Here is a 24,070-nt window from a genome sequence, read left to right as displayed (position 1 = left end):
ATAGGCTGGAGGAAAATGGGCTGGGGGGAAGGTGGAGAATTATGGGAAATAAAAGAGGAAGAAAGGTAGGGCTGGGGGGAGAGATTATAGTGAGGGGGGGAAAGGAGAGAGAAAGAGAACCAGACTAAAATAATAGATAGGGATGGGGGTAAGGGTAGGGGGCAAGGGTATCAACGGAGGTTGGATGTTCATGCCGGCAGGTAGGAGGCTACCTAGGTGGGAGATAAGGTATTGCTCCATCGACCTGCGTGTGGCCTCATCTTGGCAGTAGAGGAGGCCATGGACAGACATGTCGGAGTGGGAGTGGTCTGTGGAATTGAAGTTTTCCCAGTCTGCGGCGGGTCTCCCCGATGTATAAGTGGCCACATCGTAGACTAGGAGACCGTTTCGCCGAACACCAGCACTTGGTCCTCCAGCAGTGGCGGGATCTCCCTGTGGCCACACACTTCAATTCCACAGACCACTCCCACTCCGACATGTCTATCCATGGCCTCCTCTACCGTCAAGATGAGGCCACACGCAGGTCGATGGAGCAATACCTTATCTCCCGCCTAGGTAGCCTCCTTCCTGCCGGCATGAACATCCAACTCACAGACCTCCGTTGATACCCCTGCCCCCCACTTACCCCCATCCCTATCTATTATTTTAGTCTGGTTCTCTTTCTCTCTCCTTTTCCCCCCTCACTATAATCTCTCCCCCCAGCCCTACCTTTCTTTCTCTTTTATTTCCCATAATTCTCCACCTTCCCCCAGCCCATTTCCCTCCTGCCTATCACTTCCCAGCTCTCTACTTTATCCCTCCCCCACTTCTTATCCCCACTCGACCATCCCATGTTATTTCACTCCTGATGAAGGGTTTCGGCCTGAAATGTCGTTATTACCTCCTCCCATAGCTGCTGTCTGGCCTGCTGAGTTCTGCCAGCATTTTGTGTTTTTTATTTATTTCCAGCATCTGCAGATTCACTCGTGTTGCCACTGTATACACAATGCTGTTTGCATTGGCGTGCGTATACTGTATGTATGCAGATTTCTGTATGTCACTGTCTGTGTGTCCCTATGTACATCTGCCTAAAGGTACGTGGAGTGTTTGCATGTACACATGTGTTTAAGGAATTGTGTTTCTGTTCTTTTCTGTCCTTGTGTGTGTCCATGTTTTGGAGTGTGAGTTTCTGTCTCTACTGCTGTACGTGTTTGCATGCAAATGTGTAGAATGTGCATGAGTGTGTTTGTGGGAGCCTGTGCGTATCTGTGTGAGTGCGCGCGCGCGTGGATCTGCCTGCATGTCTGTGTGAGGTTGAGAATTGAGTTGCCAGCGTGGACCTGCAAGGGCGTAGGGTGTTGGGATAAGACAAGGCCATCCATTATTCATCTTGTGTGTCACAGACTGAACCCAGGGCCCTGCCCTGCTTGATCACACTCTGCTGATGAAGGACTTACGATCCTCGACAGGAATTGATCCCAGGCCTGATAATTGGAGATTAAATGGCTGACAGGATGTTTGACTTACTTGGAAGAAGGAAGCAGTTTAAAAGTAAACCGGTTGCAGGATGAGTGGCAAGGTTGGGTTTAGCTAACAAGGATTTTGCTAGCAATCTCTTCGCAGATTGGCAGGTTAGCAGTCAGCAGAAATTCAATATTTTAAATTAAAACACAAATCTGAGGATTCACTCCTTGCATTGTATCAATGTTAAAGTCTGGAATAGATTTTTTTAACCTCTAAGTGACATGAGTCACAGAGTAATACAGCAAGGAGACATGCCCTTCAGCCCACTGATACATGCTGGCCACACATCTGTCCTGCTAGTCCCAGTTTACCGTACTTGGCCCATAACCCTCCAAGTCCTTCCCCTCCATGTACCTATTCAAGTGCCTCTAAAATGTTACAATTGTGCCCACCTCAGCCATTTCCTCCTGCAGTTCATTTTATGTGTGTTAGGGTGGTCCAGTATTTTTGCACATAGCTAGGCAGACACTTAAACTTCTCAGTGGGACAACAGAGAAGACATTCTAGAGGTAGGAATGTGATCGAGTTTCCCTTCCCCTTCCAAAGGGAAAGGGAAATAATAACCTATATCACATTATTTGGTCTTGGGTCCCCAGCTCCTTCAGAACAAATTGTTTCCCTCTCTGTTTTCACTATTTCCATTTTAGTTCACAAGTTCCCCTAATTCTCTTTCTCACATTTCCACTTATCCTAATGCACGGTCCTTTCTCCCTTGTTCATATTTAGATTCATTAATTCACTTATCACATGCATGTCTCGCTGTCCCTCTTGCACAATGCTGCCAGAGTCTTGCATCTTGGGCGAGGTCTAATTAACACAATTTGTGGATTGGACTCTATAGTTCATGTTATGATGTGTTTCTGGTGTCTGATCACTTTTTTGTTGCTGTTCTGCACTATTTTGATCAGGGAGGACTGGCTCTGCGGCCTGTAATCAACAAGCACAGGATTGAACCGAACTGAGCTGAACTGAACATTCCTGGACTGTTTCAACGGCTTTGTAGTTTGATGTTTTATATTCTGTGTTTTTTCACTTGCTTTTGCTGTTTGTGTGACTTGTTCTTTTTTTATGCATTGGGGATTTGATGTTTTTCTTTGAACGGTTTGTGACTGTGTGGGAAGACAAATCTCAGGGTTGTATATTGCGTACGTACTTTGATAATAAGTGTACTTTGAATCTTTGAATCAAAACGTACAGTGAAATGCATTGTTTGGTTAACAGCTAACATAACCTAAGGATGTGCTGAGCAAGTCCACAAGTGTCACCACACATTCCAATGAAAACCTAGCATGCCCACCATGAACAGCAGGAACAACAAAACAACAGCAAAACAAGCCCTTGTCCTCTTTCCTACCCACTTGCACACATAGACAGTACTCCAACCCCAGGAAAGGCTGCCCTGGGCCTCTAGCCTCTGGTGCACTCAGGAACTCGCAGACATCAGGCCTTTGATTTTCCCAGTGCACGTGCAGACTCATGGACCCACAGGCCATTGACGTCCAGGCTTGTAGACTTTAACCTTTGATCTGTGGTGTTTGCACCAGGACTCACCGATGATGTGACCTAGAATTCCTTATCCTCTGCTGCTTGCTCACACTTCTCATTCTCTCTTTCTTATTCTCCTCTCTTTCCCTTCCTTTCTTCCCCCGTACCTGTTCCCTTTCTCCTCACTCTTTCTCCCTTCCATCTTCCTCTCTCTTTCTCACTTTCCCACTTTCTTTATTGTCATAAACTCCTCCAGTCAGAAGAATAGCTGCTTGAATAATCTAAACTGTTTCTAATAGTCTTATGACTTGTTAAGACAAGAAAATATTTTGAAAATCTAACAAGACTTAAGCTGATCTTATTCTAGGCTCTAAGTATATTTTAGCCTTGACTACATGTAGGTCTAGCATTCTCACACCTTGTATAAGAGTAAACTGCATGTATCTAAAGACACTGCTCCTTTTTAAATATTGGATGGGATGTGAATTTTTAACTGTGTTATCCATTCCCGGAAAGCCTATCTATTTTGGTATTTTATATAGCATGTTATGAGTGTTATTTTCCAATTCAACCATAAAGATACAAAGAGAATGGTTGGATATGAGAATAAAATTAATCTGATGAACTGCAATCCCGTTTTGAATATCTCATCACTGTGACTTGAAATGCTCAACACATCATTAACTTGGGGAGTGAAATCTTTCACAAAACGCAGCGTCCGTAATAATAACCTACATCACATTCTATACTTACAATAGAATTGAAGTGCTCCCTTTTTACAGCCTTGGGCTTGGTGAAACTTGTTAATGTTTATGTTTACGATGTGTTTCGAGTGCATCTTACAGAATAAGTAGCTGGGATCTGTGTTTGTTGGTGCAGAAGCATTGTAATATTATGCGATTAGCTCCCTCAGGATAAGGGCCATTACTGCCATATGGAGGAGGTACAGGAGCCCAATTCCTGAACAGTCCATGAACATATGAACATTCCCTTTCTACTCCTTTTTTGCTCTACCTACTTACTTACATTATTTATTTAGGTAGCTTATTGTAATTTTTTATATCATGCACTGTACAGCTGCTGCAAAACAAGAAACTTCACAACATATATCAGTGATAGTAAACCTGAAGCTGATTCTGAGTGTGGAAAAGTTTTACGAGATGTTACCAAGACTTGAGCTATAAAGAGAGGTTTGACAAGTTAATTGTAATTGTTATGCGGTTATATTTTTCCATTGAGAGTAGGGGAGATTCAAACAAGAGGGCATGAGTTGAGAGTAAAGGGGCAAAAGTTTAGGGGTAACACGAGGGGGAACTTCTTTACTCGGAGAGTGGTAGCTGTGTGGAATGAGCTTCCAGTAGAAGTGGTAGAGGCAGGTTCGATTTTGTCATGTAAAAAAAATTGGATAGGTATATGGACAGGAAAGGAATGGGGCGTTATGGGCTGAGTGCAGGTCAGTGGGACTAGGTGAGAGTAAGCATTTGGCATGGACTAGAAGGGCCGAGATGGCCTGTTTCCGTGCTGTAATTGTTATATGGTGATATAAGTGGGACCTTTTTCTTTGGAGTGGAGGGGATGGAGGGGTAATCTTATATGAGCACTACCTTGCTATTCCTCTATCACACTACTTCTCTCTCTCTCTATCTATTGGAACTTTATCTGATTTGTATGTTTTGCAGTGTACTGCTGCCAGAAAACAACAAGTTTCGCCACACACTGTATGTCAGTGATACTAAACCAGATTCTGATTTAGTGGCGAACTCTCTTACTTCTTGAGGTGAAAGGTTGTGATTTCAGACCTCTGTAGCACAAAGTTCTTACTGATGTACATGTGGGCAGCACTGAGGGATTGTTGCTTGTTGAAGATGCTTTCAGATGCGCTATCCTTCAGTCAATGTAGTTGAAGTTAGGTTATTAAGCTGGATCCTGTATGCAAAACGGCTACATTGTTTTAGTGGTTTTAATGAATACTACAAGGGACTTTAAATTACTTCAGGATATGTTGAAAAACAACCTCTGAAGATTGATATTATCAAACATCTCAGTGAGACCGATGGTAAAAGTATGGCTGTACATGGAAAACTGTTGGCCCAAGATGATTTTGGGAAACTTAACAGGCCAAACAAAATCTGTGGAAGCGTAGGGCAGACAACATTTCAGGTCATCCGAACAGTTGACCATCCTTCTGCCCCATAGATACTGCTCGATCTGCTGAGTTCATCCAGAAGTTTGGATTTTGCCCCAGGTTACAGTATCTGCTATCTCACGTGTCTCCATAAATTTGGAATGGTTCAATATGTTTTCAAATGCCTCTGAACTATTGAAGCACCTGAAACTGACTATCAGTACATTCCTTACTGTGGTCCCTCAGTGACTGATGCTATACGTAGCAAGGCATACCTGACAGAGAGTGTTGCCACCAATAGATATACTTGGAAGATTGGAAATTGTATTGATTTATTACTATTGAGATATAGTGTTAAGCGTGACTTGCATACTGTTCATACAGATCAAATTCTATTTATTTATTTATTGAAGGAAAAAGTCCTTTGAGCTACGCTGCCTAATGATCCCCCCCGGTTTAATCCTAGCCTAATCATGGGACAATTTACAATGACCAATTAACCGACCAACTGGCTTGTCTTTGGACTGTGGGAGGAAACTGGAGCACCCAGAGGAAACCCACGCAGTCATGGGGAGAACATACAAATTCCTTACAGGCAGCGGCAGGAATTGAACCAAGGTCACTTGTACATAGTTGTTCTAACAACTATGCTACCATACTGGCCGCTCCTTGAGGTTGTACAAGGTAAACCAATAACAGACTGCAGAGTAAAGTGTAACAGCTACAGAGAAAGTGCAATGTGGGTAGACAATAAGGTGCAAGATTTTAACGAGGTAAATTATGAGGTCAAGAGTCCATTTTAACATACTGGGGAACTATTTAATGGTCTTATAACACTGGTATGGATGATTGTTGAGCCTTGTGGTGCATGCTTTATGGCTTTTGTGTCTTCTGCTTGATTGTAGGAGGGAGAAGAGAAAATGTCCGGGGGTGGGGATTGTTTGGGACTTTGATTATGTTGGCTGCTTTATATCCCTCTGACTTCATTTGTATTTATTCTGATTTGAAGCATGGATGAGGTTACCTAACATCAGCAGGAAACAGTTTTAAGGTCATGAACAGAAATTAAACTTGGTGCCTTCCAATGAAGTCATGATTCAGTCCCAGCTGAGAAATCTCAGCGAAGATGAAATCATCAGATCGATGGTGACAGTTCCTCTTCGGTCATCTCCCTGGACACAGCTGGAGTTTGCCTACTGTGTCACTGCCATATTGACTCAGAGGAAGCCTTCCTCAGCTCGGAGGGAGGCATCATGTTTCCCCTGAGGCAGAAGGTTATGGGTTCAAGCCCCACTCAAGAATACCGAATGCAGCAGACCCCTCAGGGCAGTATTACGGGATTTCCATCACGTTCTATGTACCCTTACTCAGTTGGAAGGTTAAACAAGACTCCATGTGCTATCTGTTGGATGTATATGGTGGTAGTGTGCTATACCAAAAAAACCCAGAGCTTTTGCTGAGTCCTGCCCCACACTTGTTTCTCACCCAAGACTAATAATACAAAAGGTTAGCAAGTAATTTGTCTCTTTACTGTTTTGCATGACCTTGCTGCTACAAATTAATACCTCACTCTTGGTGTTTCCTCTCTGGTTTTCATCCATCCAGGAAATGCCTCCTGATCATTCTTAAATTTAATGGAAGCATGATTGGCCACTGTACCTACAGCTGCCAGAGCTCCTGGCTCTGAAAGTACTCTCCCTAAACCTCCACTCCTCCTCCTTCAAAGGATTCAGAAGGATCCAAAGTACATTTATTTATCAAAGTATATACGCTGTATACATCTCTGAGATTCGTCTTCACCACAGATAGCCACCAAACAAAGAAGACCATTTTTCTGCCTTAAGAGTTATACTGCAGCTTTAAAACTGTGGTTGGGCTGCGCCTGGAGTACTGGGAGCAGTTCCGGTCACCCCATTACAAAAAAAGTGATCTGGAGGCTTTGTAGAGAATATTAAAGAGTTTTGCATGGATGTTTACATTCCAAACATACAAATTCCTTACAGAAGCAGTGGGAATTGAGCCGAGGTCACTGGTACTATAAAGTGCCATGCTACTGTGCCAGGGCAAACCAATGCTTGAACAGTGTTGGGAACATTTTAGTAACAGCTTCTTCCCCACCACCATTAGATTTCTGAACAGCCATGAGCCCATAAGCACTACTTCACTATTTTTGTACAACTTATTTATGTTTTTAAATATATATTTCTTATTGTAATTTATAGTATATTTTACAGTACTGCAAAAGCCTTGGGCACATATTCTGTATATAGCTAGGATGCCCAAGACTTTTGCACAGTACTGTAGTAATTTTATGTATTGCATAATACTGCAGCATCAAAAACAATTTCATGACATATGTGAGTGATGATAAACCTAATTCTGATATGGGTCCCTATGGTGGACTGAGTGGGAAGGAGGCAGGGAGAGGGGAATAATGGTTGGGAAAAGGAGAAGGGAGAGGAGACAGAGCAGGAAGCACCAGAGAGACATTCAGTAATGCTCAAAAACCAGTTGTTTGGAATCAAATATCCTTGCCTGGTGTCTCAGGGCTGAGAGTGTTGGTGCCCGTACCCCCCCCCCCCCCCCTCCTGGCTATCCTTCTCTGCCACCTGCCCCACATCCCTCCTGCGGCATGTCACCCTCACCAATCCTAACATCCTTTGCTCCTGCCAGATTTACAAACTCGCTCTCTGCTCCCCCATTGACAAATACAATACTGTGCAAAAGTCTTAGGCACCCTAGCTACATACATGTGCTTAAGAGTTTTGCACAGATCTCTATTTATTGCACTTTACTGTGCTGCTGCAAAACAACAAATTTCATGGCATGCTAGTGTTATAAAACATTCTGATTCTGACAGTGAAGTGGCTTTTAGATAGACGATTGAATGTTGCAGGGAATTGAGGGCTAATGTGTGGAGTGAAGAAATTTAGTTAATCTTGGCATTGTGTTTGGCATAAAGATCGAGGGCAGACGGGCCTGTTACTGTGATAAAGATGTTCCTTAAAACCCAACTTTCTTGATGGAGCTTTCAGTCATTTGACCCTAGGATCCTCACATGGGGGTTGGTGTCAAACCATGCTGGATGGCTCTCCAGTGAAGCACTGACATTTCACTGCATTCAGGATGCTAAATTAGTCCCAGTTATTTTGCTGTCATCAGATCCTAGTTAAAAGGGACATTATGCCAAACAATGTGAAACGTACATGTGACCTCAGCATTAAGATGTGTTAAATGAGGCTTTAAGAGAGAGAGAGGGAGACAAGAATAGATGTGACAGCATTATGGAACTGTCTCACTGCTCCTTAAGCAAAGGAAGAATATTTATTTCTTGTAGCTGAATGCATTGATGCTACAACCTCTGACAGTTGGGGCTTATTAAGCCAATCTATAGATCTCAATCATGTTCTAAAGACTAACGGAATCCCATTCTGCAGTAGGCTTCACTATGAGGTGTCTGCTCCTCCCCCTCACCCAGTGTTAAAGGGAAGTTGGACTTTGTGACAGATTTTTTAGGGATTTAGGGCTAGATGGATGGGTGATTGCTTACTGCTCTGCCTCTTCTGTCCTTTACCTCAGCCAGTCCGGAGGTAGAGGCCCAGAGCTTGAAGACTGAAGTCAGTGAGTCTAGAGGTAGAGGCCTGAAGGCTGAAGACCGAAGATGCTGGAAAAACTCAGTGGGTTAGGTAGCATCTGTGGAGGGGAATGGGCAGATGATATTTTGGCTCGAGATCTTCTGTCTTGATGTTTGCTATAACTTAGCTTTTTGGCTTTTGTTTATTTCTCACATGTACATCGAAAGATTAAAACCTACACTCCGTGTTCTCTTTATTAGGTACCTCCTGCACCTAATAAAGTGGCCACTGAGTGTATGTTTGTGGTCTTCTGCTGCTGTGGCCCATCAACTTCAAGATTCGACATGTTGCGTGTTTGGAGACGGTCTTCTGCACACCGCTGTTGTAATGTGTGGTTATTTGAGTTACTGTCAGATTGAGCCAGTTTGTCCATTGTCCTCTGTCCTCTCTCATTAACAACGTGTTTTTGCCCACAGAGCTAATGCAGAGTTTTGTTTCTCATTCCCAGGAAGAGTGGTATGGATGAAGAGGAGAACCAGAGAGCCCAGGGTGTCACCCATGCCACGGCCCATCCCACACACTCCCCGTCCTGGGAGGAGAAGGTTACAGTGGAGATTGAAGAAGAGGTGGCCAAAGAGGAAGGTAAGTGTCATGGCTGATTAATTTCTCTTTGCTACATACTGAATTAACCCTAGTGGTCCCTGTGAGTCTGCTTGAGAAGTTGAAAACCAATGTCTGTGAGCCTGAGACCAAATCTGAGTCCGCTCTAGGCTGGAGACTGGAGAAGATGGCCTGATCTGGGGTTAGAAGACAGCGTGTATGCATGGGTGAGGGGGAGGAATGGGGCTTGTTTTGCTGTTGTTGTCTTGTTGCTTGTCGCGCGCCATTTGTTAAGTTCTGTTCAGTTGTGTTCTGATGAGCATCGTGGGCATGCTGTGTTAGTGCCGGAATGTGTGCTGACACTGGCGGGCCGCCCCCACCACACCTTTGAGTCATCTTCTTCTTGAGCCCTTAGCTCCCAGTAGAGCATTGGCCATTGATGACCTCCCATCTCCGTTGTCCAAAGTCAGCGGTATGGTTGGAGTTCATCAATGCTTCTGTGATCCATTGTATCTACTGTACAAGGGATTGGCCTATGCAGCTTCACCAGAGCCCTGTTGGCCGGCCTTGCTTGTTTCCACCTCTCACGGTGAGGATGTAGAGTTGGATTTTGAGAGGCACATCTCGAGTATTGTGGTTGTAAACACTAACAATGCATTTCACTGCATGTCTCAATGTACACGTGAGAAATAAACTTGAATTTTGAATCTTTAATTTCTGTGTTGAAATACCTAGAAGGAGGTACAGTGGCACAGTTCTGTCTGCGAGGAGAATAATTTTTCTCCCTAGGGATCACGTGGGTCCCCACTGGGTGCTCCAGTTTCCTTCTGCAGCCCAGAGAAGTGTGGGTTGATCATTATTTGACTGCTATAAGTTGCTCCTCGTGTGCAGTGAGTGACAGGGAGTTGATAGGAGTGTAGGGAACAAAATGGGATTGTATGTAATTAATGACCACACATGAGAGACCACAGATGCTGGAATCTAGAGCAAAAAACAAGTGCCTGGAGGAACTCAGTGGGTCAGACAGCATCTGTGGAGGGAAGATGACAGTCAACATTTCAGGACAAGACCCTGCATTGAGACTGAGAGTGTAAAGGGGAGATAGCAAATATAAAGAGGTGAGGAGGGAGTGGTGAGGCAGGAGCTGACCTCCCTTCCCTCCCCCATCTGGGAGCCATCTGCCCATCAGCTCCTCCTCACCTACCGCCTGCACAAAAAAACCTGCAGATGCTGGAAATACAAAGCAACACACACAAAATGCTGGAGAAACTCAGTGGGTCAGGCAGCATCTACGGACAAGAGTAAGTTTTTTTTGGGCCAAGACCCTTCATCAGGAGACTGCAGATGCATCTTAGAGGAAAAGAATTAACAGTCAATTCGGGCCGAGGCCCTTCATCAGGACACAACCCATAACATCAACTACCTATCACCTGCTTCTTCTCACCTCTGGAGTGTTGACTTCACAATCTATCTCATTATGGCCTTTCATCTTACTGTCTACCTGCAGTGCACTTTCTCCATAACGCTAAAACTTTATTCTGAATTCTATTATTATTTTACTCTGTACTACCTCAATACTACCGTGTAATGAATTGATCTGTCTAGGGAGTATGCAAACTTGTGTGCCGCTGTACCCTGGTACGTGACAATAATAAACCAGTTTATCAGTTTAAAAAGACATTGGGTAGGTATTTTTTGAGGGATTTTTTTTTGAGGTTTTGAGGGATATGGGCCAAACACAGGGAAATAGGACTGGTTCAAGTAGAAAATTGATCAGCATGCAGGAGTTGGACTGAAGGGCCTGTTTCCATGTTATATAACTTTATGTCTCTGTGATTCTAATATGATAGAAAATTGCCTTACACAGGTGTAAAACTTTAAATGTGATTTTTTTATGAGATGTTGTATAATACTTTTCCACCCCAGCCCTTTCTGCACCTGCCCACATCCAGTCTGTTGTTGATCCTAGACTAATCTGCTGGTGATAGCTATGGTTTAGTACAGGAATTCCCAACCTTTTTTATGCCATCGACCCCTACCATTAACTGCAGGGTCCGTGAACCCCCAGGTTGGGAACCTTTGGTTTAGTAGGTACTGCATGTGCTGTTGGTTCAAGTTGCATCTGAAACCTCACTCAAACGGATGCTCCGTGAGTTCTGAACATTCAGAGATGTCTTTTTCCAGGTATACAGATCCATCTGTTCTCTTTGGTGGCCCATTTCAGTCTTGTAGCACCTTGGGGATGGAGAACAGGGGAGTTGTCCCAGTGTCTAGGCCAATGTTTACACCTCAACATTTTGATCCAGATCATCTGGTCTTTATCACTTGTGGGAATTTGCTGTGTGTATATTTGCCGGCACTCTGTGTTACAACTGCAACTACATTGAGAAAGGATTCAGAGTGGAGTGGAGCAGGCTACTGAAACTGAATAGATGGCTTACAGAAAGCCAGGGTGGACTCTGTGGGCAGAATGGCCACTGCTGTAATGGCTGTCTCCAGTTAAAATATACCAGTTGGCTGTATAAGCTTTGTGACATCCTGTGGTTGTGAGAAATACCACAGAAATGCAGTTTCTTAACAATATGTGTCTAACTTCATGGCATGAATTAATTGTACAATCAAGCCTTTCATTTCTAAATAGGTTTAATCACAAAATTCCTTGGCAGGCCAGTTAGCAGCTCACCAGATTAGGTTGTATAACTTCTGAGGGTTGAGTACCCATCTCGTGATCCAGTTCAGGCTTTCCTTGTGTTCACCTCCCATCTCTCAGACCCTTGTTTTGTGGTGAGCTCAGTTCTGATCAGCTCTGTCCGGCAACACACGTAAAACGCTGGAGAAACTCAGCAGGTCAGGCAGCATCTGTGGAGGGTTTGCCGCTCTGGTCTTCCGGCCAGTCTGGGACTTTTTTTTATCTCCGACTGCTTGCCGACGCAACAACCCCAGTATTCCTTTCTCCAATTCTAAAGTCTGAATGCACTGTCCTTCGCTCTGTCTGCACCAATCCCAAACTCACTATCGAGCCCGCAGGCAGTTGGGGGGTGGGGGAATGCTGTTGTAGTCCGGTGGACTGACTTCTACCTTGCTGAGGCCGGGTGGTAACTTTCAGATACCTCTACTTGCATACCACAAACACAAGAGATTCTGCAGATGCTTGAAGCCCTGATGAACAATGCTTCCTCTAATTTGTCATGACCAGTGTGTGCTCTGCAACTTTTTTGCCCAGTGACAACAGCATGTGCACTCTGAATTTTTAAGTGGAAGTAAAACCTGAAGCTATTTGAAGGTTAATAGGCTTCAACCAATTCTGCTTTGAATGAACTAGCAGTTCTTTTGCGTGTCACCCCTCCCCCCCTTGCCTTTTTGGAATGCGACATAGTGAATCAGTAATTTCTTCAATAAAAACAGTATAAATAAGCCAGTTCTAAAATCTGCAGACAAATCATAGCAAACTCCACGTTGTCAACACTGTCTGCATCAGAAACTGGAAAAGGAAATGTGATTGTGTATGATCACGAAATATACTTAACATACCAACAAGGTAGAGCGTGACAGTCTTTTGTGGACAGTTTATGTTTCTTTGTGCGCTAGTAGCAAAAGATGTGTGCATGCACATATGCGCACACCTTAGAGGGAACATTGCCGATGAATGGTCTTGGCTTGAAACGTTGACTGCTTATTCTCCTCCATAGATAACTGCCTGACACGCTAAGTTCCTCCAGCATTAAGTGTGTGTTGCTCTGGATTTCCAACATCTGCAGACTCTCTTGTGTTTATCAGTTGTCTTCTGCTCCTGGCTGGGGTCCTCCACAGAGACAACAGGTTTGGATATTCCTTCAAGGGTGACTTACTGCCAATGAAGTCAGTGCAAGCCGGTCTTTGCACAGCACAATCCCACAAATAGCAATGGGATAATTCAGGTTGAGTGTTGGCTGAGGGAAACATTTTCACCAGATTACCACTCCACTCCACCTCACTCCACTCTCCTCCACACTCCATCTCACTCCACTCTCCTCCAGACTCCACCTCCACACTTCACCTCATCCACACTCCACTCCATTACACCTCACTCCACACTCCACTATACTTCAGTCCATACCTCACTCCACTCCACTTCACTCCATACTCTACACTCCACCTTCTAAAATCCATCTTCCACAAGTCCACACTCCACTACACTCCCACTCCATCCTCCTCCACACTCCACACATGACCCTCCTTCACACTCCTCAGTCGACCTTCCACAACACTCCACACTAACACTCCTGCACAATCCACACTACAAACTCCACACTCCTCTGCTCCTCCAGATCTACACACCACCCCCCATCCTCCTCCACTCTCTCCAATCTCCTGGGAATAGAGAATTCCATTTGTCTCTGCCTTGTGTGACTGTGTATTTGCTAACCTTTCCTCTGAGTGGGCTGGGTTTATTAGTAAATTCCTCTCTCTGCTTCTCCTGACACAAGGATCAGGGAACAGTTTCTTTTTCAGGTTACAGAGAAAATTTATAGTTTTGACACAGCTCTGAAATGCCGGGTTTTGTGGACTCCACGTCCCTGTACGCAGGCATGGAATTGGCCAGGAGCCTATTGATTTGAAATGAGCTGAGTGTGGCTCTGTACAATACGAGTGCCAATTTGAACAGATAATCCCTACCCTTGCGAGTCTCTGAGGATGGACCCTAATTAAAACGGTGAAGAGGAAGAGGCGAGGCGGCTGAAGAGAAAAGAAGGTGATATTGGATCAGTCTTTCACCCCATCTGGAAACCATGGCCTACAAAACCTGACCTCTGGTGCAAGGAGATGTGGAGCCGAGTGAAAATAATACTTTGCAAGGAGTGACATGGGGCAGGGCAAAGTCCTTTCTTGGAAAGCAATAGTGCAGTGCCACAGTATTTTTGTCCATCTGTTCCCCACCCCCCCACATCAGCGAGTTTAGGACTGGCAATCTGCTTATTCTGTCAGGTTTAACATCGCAGCGGCCCGGAGCAACCCTGCCAACTCTCCCTGATGCATCATTGATGGGTATTGATCGGCACTATTGATGGCCTGGCTCATTGCCTGATTGGTTTGTCAGAGAAGATGGTACACGATCTGTGACTTTCTAATTAGCCTTGAGACCTTTCATTCAACCCGTTAAGCAGCAAGCCCTGACTGGAATATAAATGCAGAGATGATGTGTTTTTGCATTGCAGTGTTGTCCATGCTCAGTGGCCTCCTTATCAGGCACCCTGTACACCTGCTTGTAAATCCAATCATCTAATCAGCCAATCACGTGGGGGAAGCTCAATGCGTAAAAAGCATGCAGACATGGTCAGAGAGGTTCAGCTGTTGTGGCTTTGACCTTGGAGTGATCATTGGTGCCAGACTGGGTGGTCTGATCTACTGGGATTTTCATGCGCGAGAGTTTCTAAAGTTTATGGAAAATGGTGTGAAAACAAAAAGAAACATCCGGTGGGCGGCAGTTCTGTGGGTAAAAGCACCTCGTTAATGAGAGAGGTCAGAAGAGAATGGCCAGACTGGTTCAAGCTGACAGGAAGGTGACAGTAACTCAAAGCAACACATACAAAATGCTGAAGGAACTGAGCAGGTCAGGCAGCATCTATATAGTTGACATTTCAGGCTGAGACACTTCTTTGGGACTGAGAAGAAAGTGTGGGGGGGGGGGAGATGCCAGAGTAAAAAGGTGGGGGGTGGGGAGGGGAAGGAAGCTATCTGGAAGGTGATAGGTGAAGCCAGATGGGTGGGAGAAGAAGGAATCTGATAGGAGAAGGGAGTGGACCATAGGAGACAGGGAAGGAGGAAGGGACCCAGGAGGCAGTAATAAGTAATAAGCAGGCGAGAAGAGGTGAAAAGATCAGTCTGGGGAATAGAGGATGGGGGGGGGGGGGTGGTGGAGGGAAATTTGTTTATTGGAAGGAGAAATCAGTATTGATGCCATATGTTTGGAGGCTACCTATACAGAATATAAGGTGTTGCTGCACTATCGTGGGTGTGGCCTCATCTTGATACAAGAGGAGGCCGTGTACTAACACGTCGGAATGAGAATAGGAATTAAAATATTTAGTCACTGTGATGTCCTGCTCTTGGCTGATGTGCATGATGAAGCGGTCCCTCAATTTACAGCGGGTCTCACCAATGTGATGGAGGCCGCTTTGGGAGCACCAGACGCAATGGATTCACAGATGAAGTGTTGCCTCACCTGGAAGGACTGCCTGGGGTCCTAAATGTAGGTGAGGGAGGAGGTGTATGGGCAGTTGTAGCACTTAGACCACTTGCAGGGGTAACTCAAATAACCACACGTTATAACAGTGGTGTGCAGAAGAGTGTCTCTGAATGCACAACATGTCAATCTTGAAGTGGATGGGCTACAGCAGCAGAAGACCACAAACGTACACTCAGTGGCCACTTTATTAGGTACAGGAGGTACCTACCTCACAGTGCATAAGTAATTATCACATTTGAGCATTAAAATAAAAAGTTAACACAGGTGAGTGATGAAGATAAAAATGAAAAAAAAAAGATAAACTGTGGGCTGTTACCATGGGATTCAAAATAGATACTCATGAATAATGAATGCTCTTTGCCTGTATTCACTGAAGTTTAGAGGGATAAAATTTACTGAATATTGGAAGGGATGTGGAGCAGATGTTTCCTGTGATGAGAGAGTCTAGGGCCAGAGTACACAATGACAAAATAGAAGGGCGTCACTTTAGAACATGGATGAGGAGGAATTTCTTTAGCCAGAAGGTGGTGAATCTGTGGAATTCAGACAGCTGTGAAAGAAGTATCTAATAATGACCGTAAGATATAGGAGCAGAATTAGACTGCTCTGCTCTTTCATCATTGCTAATCCATTTTCCCACCCAGTCCCAATCTTCTGCCTTCTTCCAGTATCCCTCCATGCCCTGACCAATCAAGAATCTATCAATTTCTGACTTAAGTATACCTGATGACTTGGCCTCCACAGCCACCTGTGGCAAAGAATTCCACAGACTCGCCTCTCTGGATAAAGAGATTCCTTCTCATCTGTGTTCTAAAAGGATGCCCCTCTATTCTGAGGCTGTGTGCTCTGGTCTTAGATTTTCCCCATCCTCTCCACATCCACTCTATTGCGGCCCTTCAACATTGGATAGGTTTCAGTGAGGTTGCCCCTCATCCTTCTGAATTCCAGTGAGTAGAGACCCAGAGCCATCAAACGCTCCTCATATTTCAAGCCTCTTAATCCTGGGGTCATTTTTGTGAACCTTCTTTGAACCCTCTCCAATGCCAGCATATCTCAAAAAGGATGGGGAGGAGTGCTAGGAGTGTAAAACTGCTTACAGTACTCCTAGTGAGGCCTCACCAGTGCTTTATAAAGCCTCTACGTTACATGCTTGCTTTCATATTCTAGTCAGAAGAAACTGAGTGTATTTCCGGCCATGTTGCTGGTCATCCCTGTAGTTTGCTCTCAAGCTTTTTGCTGTCAGTGATCAGCTGCACCTTCCCATTCCGTAACTGGTTGAGCAGCATGCAGTATTTCCAGTGCAGAAGGAAGTATTTCAGCCCCCAAATCAGTGTTGACTCCCAATACACCAGTCTACCACAGTCCACTCTCATCACAGGCAAAGACCTCAGCACCATTTCGCACATTTACAAGGAGCGCTGCCACAGGAAAGCTGCATCCATCATGAAAGACCCCCACCATCCAGCCGTGTTCTCTTCTTGCTGCTGTCATCCGGAAGGAGGTACAGGAGCCTTAGATCCCACACCGCCAGTTTCAGGAAACAATTATCACCTTTCAACTACTGTATCAGGCTCCTGAACCAGTGAGTGGATAACTTCACTCACCTCAAAACCTTTTCAAGGACTATATTTTTAAATATTTTATCAGTTTATCTTTTTTTGCATATTAGTTATTTGTCAGTGTTTGTGTGTGATATTTCATTGATTCTATTGTATTGCTTTGTTTTACTGTGAATGCCTGCAAGAAAATGAATCTCTGGGTAGTATATAGTGACATATACGTACTCGGATAATAAATTTACCTTGAACTTTGAATTTTCAATCCTGATTCCTGTTGCTTTACAAGTTACTTTCTCTGTCAAGTGTCTATCATATTTCTTTCAGAAACCTCTAATGGATTCTTTTTCCACCATTGCTCCAGGCTTGTCTCAGAGACAGCACAAATGTAGTTTCTGATTCCCCCTTCCCCCCCACCTTTGACCCCAAAGTAGACACAGTCCTGTCCCCCTTTCAGCCCAGTTTCAACTCCCCCCCCCCCCCCCCCCACCATACTATGTGTTTTGTATAAAATTGCCGGTCAGTCCCCTAAAAGACCTGACATTGCTGGTAAGAGTCATGGATTGAAAAGCAGGCCTGTTGACCTGACTTGTCCACGCTGAACAAGTTGCCGTACATATTCAGTCGTATTTGCCTGCATTTGGCCCGGATCCCTCTGTTTCTTTCCTCTCCACGTACCCGTCCTAATGCTCGTTGGATGTTGTTAATGTACCTGTCTCCATCAGTTCCAGTAAAGTCAGCAATTGTTGCCCAACCCTACTCCAGAGAAGATGCCAGTGAGTCATCTTTCTGAATTGCTGAAGAGTTTTTCCAGGATTTAGGTCCAGCAACAGTAAAGGAGTGGTGATATGGTTGGGTTGAGTTGCTCTCAGATCTTGGCAATTTACTTGCAAATTTCTTGCCGAATGAGGAGTTAATTGTGCTGTGTCCTCCGAACACTTAGCCTTTATATACTTATCAATCAACTGATTGGTCTTTATTACGGAAGCACAATCATGATGTAGGGAGAAATCTTGCTGATTAGTTGCTTGGTGAACTTTAAGCGTCATGGTCTGGACTTTTGCATGCGTTGCTGATATATTTCCATGTCATGATAGTGTGTGACTTGGAATAAAAAAAGATATTTTTATTTATTTAGAGCAGTGATTCCCAATGGGGGTGGTTATGTGTCCTAAGGGGGCATTAGGGGAAACAGAAGTCGTCGGGGACGTTCAAGATACTGGGGGGGGAGGGTGTGTGGCAAGCTGTACCTTGACTTGAGGCGGAAAGACCTGACTGACTGTCAGTAGAGCAGGCATTTCAAAAAAATGGATGAGGCACTGGAACACAGGAAGAACCATAGCTTTGCGGGCGGTGAGCACTCGTCGTCACAACGACGAAACTCAGCAATCTTATCCGACCTTACCAACAAAACAGACATTATTGGGGATGCATAAATTAGCAACCAGAAGTGCCCAGCAGTTGCCCTTGACTTGCAGCATGGAATGAGTTCATGCAGTTTAACAGCAGGGGCGTCAAGTCTACCCTCTCAGCTTTCTCTACAGATGTACAGAAAATGGGTTGCGCACTGATACAGCACTGGCTGGAACCAAACGGTGAAATAGAGCCAATCAGTGAACTTGCCGACCCCATAGGATTCCTCTTGAGGTGTTCAAAGAGATTCTCTTTTGTAAAAATTACAAAACAAATATCAATAGAGAATCAATCTATGATGAATTCAAAATGTATATTGAGGATAAAGGTATTCCAATTAGGAACATGATTTCCTGTGCAACATATGGAGCACTATATCTGACAGATCACCATGCTGGTTTAGTGGCATTTATGAAAAAAGAAATTCCAATTCTGTTTGCAATCCATTGTGTAATTCATTGTCAACATCTCACAGCCAAAAACCTCAGCTTGTGACTTTATTGAAGCATGATTCTTGTTATATCTGCTATCAACAAAATTAATATTCATCCATTAAATAGCAGAATACTTCGCCAGTTATGCCAAGATAATGATGAGGAGTTTGAATGCTTGCTTCTTTACACTGAAGTGTGTTGGCTATCAAAGGACTGCTGCTTAATTGTTTCTTTGATCTTTTTGACACTGTGGTTGAATTTTTGCTCAAAGTAGACAAGAACTTTGGAAACAAGATTAAACTTGTATGCGGAGATGTGGCCTCCCTAGCTGATCTGTATGGCACAATGAACATTCCAAGTATGAAGCTGTGGGGTGAGAATTTCAATTTAATCCGGTCAAAAAGTGCAGTGTTCATTTTCATTGGAAAGACAAATAAAAATTTAAAGCAGAACCATTTTTCTTATGCTAATTTATGGTAGACTATGGGGACTTTTACACTATGGGGACACCGTAAAGTATATTAAGTCTAAGAGGTGCATTGGCAAGTACAGAAGTACTTTGGGGGGCATTGAGCTAAAAAAGGTTGGGTAACACTGATATAGAGATACAGCATGAAGTGTGTATCATGCTGTAAGACACAGCAACGAGCCCACTCTGCCCAATTACACTCTTATGACAAATTATACTACCAACTGATACATCTTTGGAGTGTGCGAGGAAAACATTCCGCAGAGGAAACCCACTCAGTCATGTGGAGAATGTACAAGCTCCTTACAGACAACACACTGATGCACCATCAATCACTCTTGGAGACTGGAAGTGAACGATAGGCTTTTATTAGCAGCAAAAAGGGAGCACGACATCTCGGAGACTGAGGGGGGAGCAGTGCCCAAATCGCCTTTATACAGGGGTCTGTGGGAGGAGCCACAGGAGCAGTCAGTGGGGGGGGGGGGGCGTGTCCAGACAGGTATACATAGTTTACCACACACATACACACAAAGTGCTGGGGTTGCTCAGCAGGCCAGGCAGCGGCAGAATTGAACCTGGGTCGCTGGTTCATGAATCTGAGATCATCGGAAGGAGAAAACCAGCAGCGCGATTCAGAACACCTTTAAACAATTTATAAGACAGAGAAACAGAGACATTGCCAGCTGTAGCTTTAACAGGTGATAAATTGTTCAGAATCAGAATCAGGTTTATTGTCACTGACAGGTTGTGAAAGTTGGTTGTTTTGCAGCAGCAGTGAAATGCAATACATAAAAATTGCAGTTAAATATATAACAAAATAAATAAATAGTGCAAAGAAAGGACCAAAATAGTGAGGTGGTGTTCATGGACCATTCAGAAATCTGATGGGGGAGGAAAAGAACCTGCATCGTCAGGCTCCTGTACCATCTCTGTGGTGAGTTTCTAATCCATGTACCTGTCTAAATGTCTTTTAAATGTTGTAATTGTACCTGCTTCAACCACTTTCTCTGGCAGCTCATTCTATATACACACCACCCTCTGTGTACTGAATGCTGTGTAAAATGCTAGTACAGAATCAGAATCAGGTTTATTTTCAGTGACATAGAAGTGGGCACTGAGTGAACGTTTTGTGGTCTTCTGCTGCTGTAGCCCATCCACTTCAAGATTCAATGTGTTCGGCATTCAGAGATGCTCTTCTGTTGTAATGCATGGTTGAGTTACTGTTGCCTTCCTGTCAGCTTGAACCTGTCTGCCTATTTTCCTCTGACCTCTCTCACTAACAGGGCATTTTTGCCCGCACAGCTGCCATTCACTGTTTTTCACACCATTGTCTGTAAACTCCAGAGACTGTTGTGTGTGAAAATCCCAGGAGATCAGCAGTTTCTGAGATACTCAAACCACACTGTCTGGCACCAACTATCAGTCTTTGGTCAAAGTCACTTAGATCACATTTCTTCAACATTCTGATGTTGTTCTGAGCAACAGCAGAACCTCTTGACCATGTCTGTAAGCTTTTCTGCATTGAGTTTCTGCCACATGATTGGCTGATTAGATATTTGCATTAATGAACAGGTGTACCTAATAGTGACCACTGAGTGCATGTACTGAAATTTGTTGTTTTATGGAAGCTGCACACTGCAAGACATAAAAATTATAATAAGTTACAATAAATAAATAAATACTGTTAAAGAGGTAGTGTTCATAAATTTGATGGTGGAGGATTTAACACTACGACTAAAATGCTTTAAAAATGAGAAAATGGTTTTCTAATTTGATCTGATTTTCCATCCCAGAAGCAGACATGCCTTCTGATATTTGCAAATTCACTCTATTAATTAAAGGTGAATATTACTTTTTCCTTGCTTATGACTGCTTTGTCACCAACTGAGTCAGAATTGAGGTAGAAATTAGCCAATCTAATTTTTACTGGTTCTGCCTAAAACACAGATCTTGCTGGGACATTGTGGCGAGGTTTCCTTCCAGATAACAGCAGGGGATCTTTCATATCCAATTGCCTCATCCCAGCATCTTACCCAGGAGGTGGCATTTCCAACTGTGCAGTACTCTCATAGTCTGCACAGGGAGGACAGGCCTGGATTTCTCTACTCATGTCACAGAGTCAAAGTGAGAGTAAATTTATTAAAGAAGTATGTATATGTCACCATATACTACCTTCAGATTCATTTTCATGCAGGTATTTATAGGAAAATAAAGAAATACAACAGAATTTATGAGAACTATTCATTATGAGAACAAATAATCAGAATCAGAAACAGGTTTAATATCACTGATATATATGTCATGAAATTTGTTTTGTGGCAGCAGTACTGTAATACATAATAACAATATGTATGACAGTAGTTATATACCATATATAAAACAAATTAAACAAGTGGTGCTAAAAGAGAAGATAAAATTGTGAGATAGTGTTCATGGATTCATTGTCCATTCACAAGTTTGATGGCAGAAGGGAAGAAGCTGTTGAGTGCGTGTCTTTAGGCTCCTGTACCTCCTGGATGGTAGCAATGAGAAGAGGACATGTCCTGGGTGATGGGAGACCTAATGATGGATGCCACCTTTCTGAGGCATCACCTCTCGAAGCTGGGGAGGCCAGAGCCCTTGATGGAGCTGGCAACTTTTTCCGTTTCTATGCAATGGCGCCTCTAAACCAGATAGTGATGCAACCAGTTAGAATGTGCTCCTGTGTGAATGCACAGTGTGTCAGCACTCCTTGTAAATGTGGTCAATAGTAGGGAGGACTTTGCCTGTGATGAACTGGCCTCTATTCACCACTTTCTGTGGACTTTACCATTCCCGGGCATTGGAGTTGGGATCAAGTAGTATTGTCCTGGTTGAACATACCTGTCTTGGAGACAATAGCCATTGTTGAGTCTATGCCTTATGGTTTGGAGTACTTCTGCTGGAGTGTATAGAAGACTAGAGTGAACAAATATTCATTGAATCTGTTAACATCATCCTTTAGGAAATGAGTTCTAATTTCTTACTGGAATATAACATTTCTGATTTAATCCAACTGTACTGAGGGGCATAGATAAATGGCCAGTATCTTCTTCCCAGCATCACCCCAACCATAAACTGTTTCAGCTGCTTCTGTCTGGCAAATGATACCGCAGCGTATAAGCCAGGACCAGCAGACCATGGGACAGCTTTTTACAAGCCATTAGACTTATAAATTCACGTGTCTGTACATTGTGACAGAGTCATACTGCAAAGAATTGTACTCCCTCATGTGGGACAGATGTAAGATTTAAATAAATTCAAATTCAAATGTAATTCAATATCTAGTACTAGAGAGCAGATAGCAAGGAGATGTGCAGGACAAAGAGTAGCGAGTGTCTGAAATGTGCTGTCAGGGCTGGTGGTCGGGATATGATAAGAGGTGTTTAATAGACTCTCTGATAGGACCATGAATGTGCAGAGAATGGAGGGATATCGATCAGTAGTTTGGTTAAGTACATGGATGGGAGGGGTATGAAGCGCTATGGTCCAGGTGTGGGTTGATGAGACTGGTGGAGTAACAGTTTGACACAGACTAAATGGGCCGAAGGGCCATATTCTATGCTGTAGTGTTCCATGACTCTATGTGCAAGCAGAAGAGATAGGGTTTTATTATCTGAATTAGTTCCTGTGTTCTATGTTTGTACTGATTGCATCAGTTATTTTTATTTTAACGGTACATTTTATCCACCTGTAGTGGTTTCCTCTCTCCTCTGAGATTCATTCAGCTTTAAAAGACTCCTAGTTTAAGGGGTCCATCAGTGGGATGCACTGTTCCACACTCCCATTATCATCAGAGAATTACACCCCGTCTGCATGACAAGATGGGAGCACTTAATGGCTGACACTTGATTGCAGCTAAATACATTTATTCATGTGAAAATGCTTCGATTTGTGAAGAGGGAAGGCGGTTTTGTGTTCTGCCAGCTAATTAGGAGCAGAGCGAAGGTGAGACTGGCAGCGTGATTACAGGCTGTTCAGAGACAGAAGCACCACATCTGGGTTTTAATGAGAGCTGGAGTGGCTGCTGCTCCGCACACAGCACGGCGATTGAGAGAGGAGAAAATTGACTGTCGGGCAGTGACTGTCGGGCTTTCTTTCACCCTGTGTGTGTGTGTGTGTGACTGCCTTTTTGACTAACTTGGGTTTTAAAGTCATTGCTCACTGTGAGGTGAATACACCTTCCCATAAGACTCTGAGATGTTGGCGTAGTATTCGGCCATTTGGCCCATTTCCAAATGCATGTTCTCTAATTCTTGACATTGCTGCCCTGGATAAAGATGCCAATTGTCTACCATATCTTTATAAACATCCATCAGATCTCCCTCGATTGCCAACCCAAGTTTGTCTAACCTGATGGCATGAACATTGATTTTTCTAACTTTCGATAATTTCTTTCTTTTTCCATTCCTCATTCTGGTTACCCTCTTACTCCTCCTAACCTGCCCATCACCTCCCTCTGGTGCTCCTGATCCATTCCTTTAATGCATGTTCTACTAGAGACGGTGCAGAGGAGGTTCACCAGGTTAATTCTAGAGATGAGGGGGTTAGACTATGAAGAGAGATTGAGTCGCCTGGGACTGTACTCACTGGAATTCAGAAGAATGAGAGGACATCTTATAGACACATATAACATTATGAAAGGGATAGATAAGATAGAGGCAGG

At 43.8% G+C, this 24,070-nt stretch overlaps 1 protein-coding gene across 6 annotated transcripts in view; it reads left to right on the top strand.

The window, feature by feature from the left end:
• Nucleotides 1-24,070, top strand: part of ccdc33 (coiled-coil domain containing 33) — a 328,157-nt gene that overhangs the window by 102,608 nt on the left and 201,479 nt on the right. For all 6 annotated transcript variants that reach the window (XM_059946622.1, XM_059946620.1, XM_059946618.1 and 3 more), the window contains exon 5: nucleotides 9,197-9,330. In XM_059946622.1, the coding sequence (XP_059802605.1) occupies nucleotides 9,197-9,330 (134 nt within the window). The remainder of the gene's footprint in view (nucleotides 1-9,196; nucleotides 9,331-24,070) is intronic.

This window comes from Hypanus sabinus, chromosome 21, assembly GCF_030144855.1.
Source record: "Hypanus sabinus isolate sHypSab1 chromosome 21, sHypSab1.hap1, whole genome shotgun sequence".
NCBI classification, from domain to species: domain Eukaryota; kingdom Metazoa; phylum Chordata; class Chondrichthyes; order Myliobatiformes; family Dasyatidae; genus Hypanus; species Hypanus sabinus.
The sequence above is the reverse complement of the archived record's forward strand: the minus strand, read 5'-3'. Positions and strand labels throughout refer to the sequence as shown.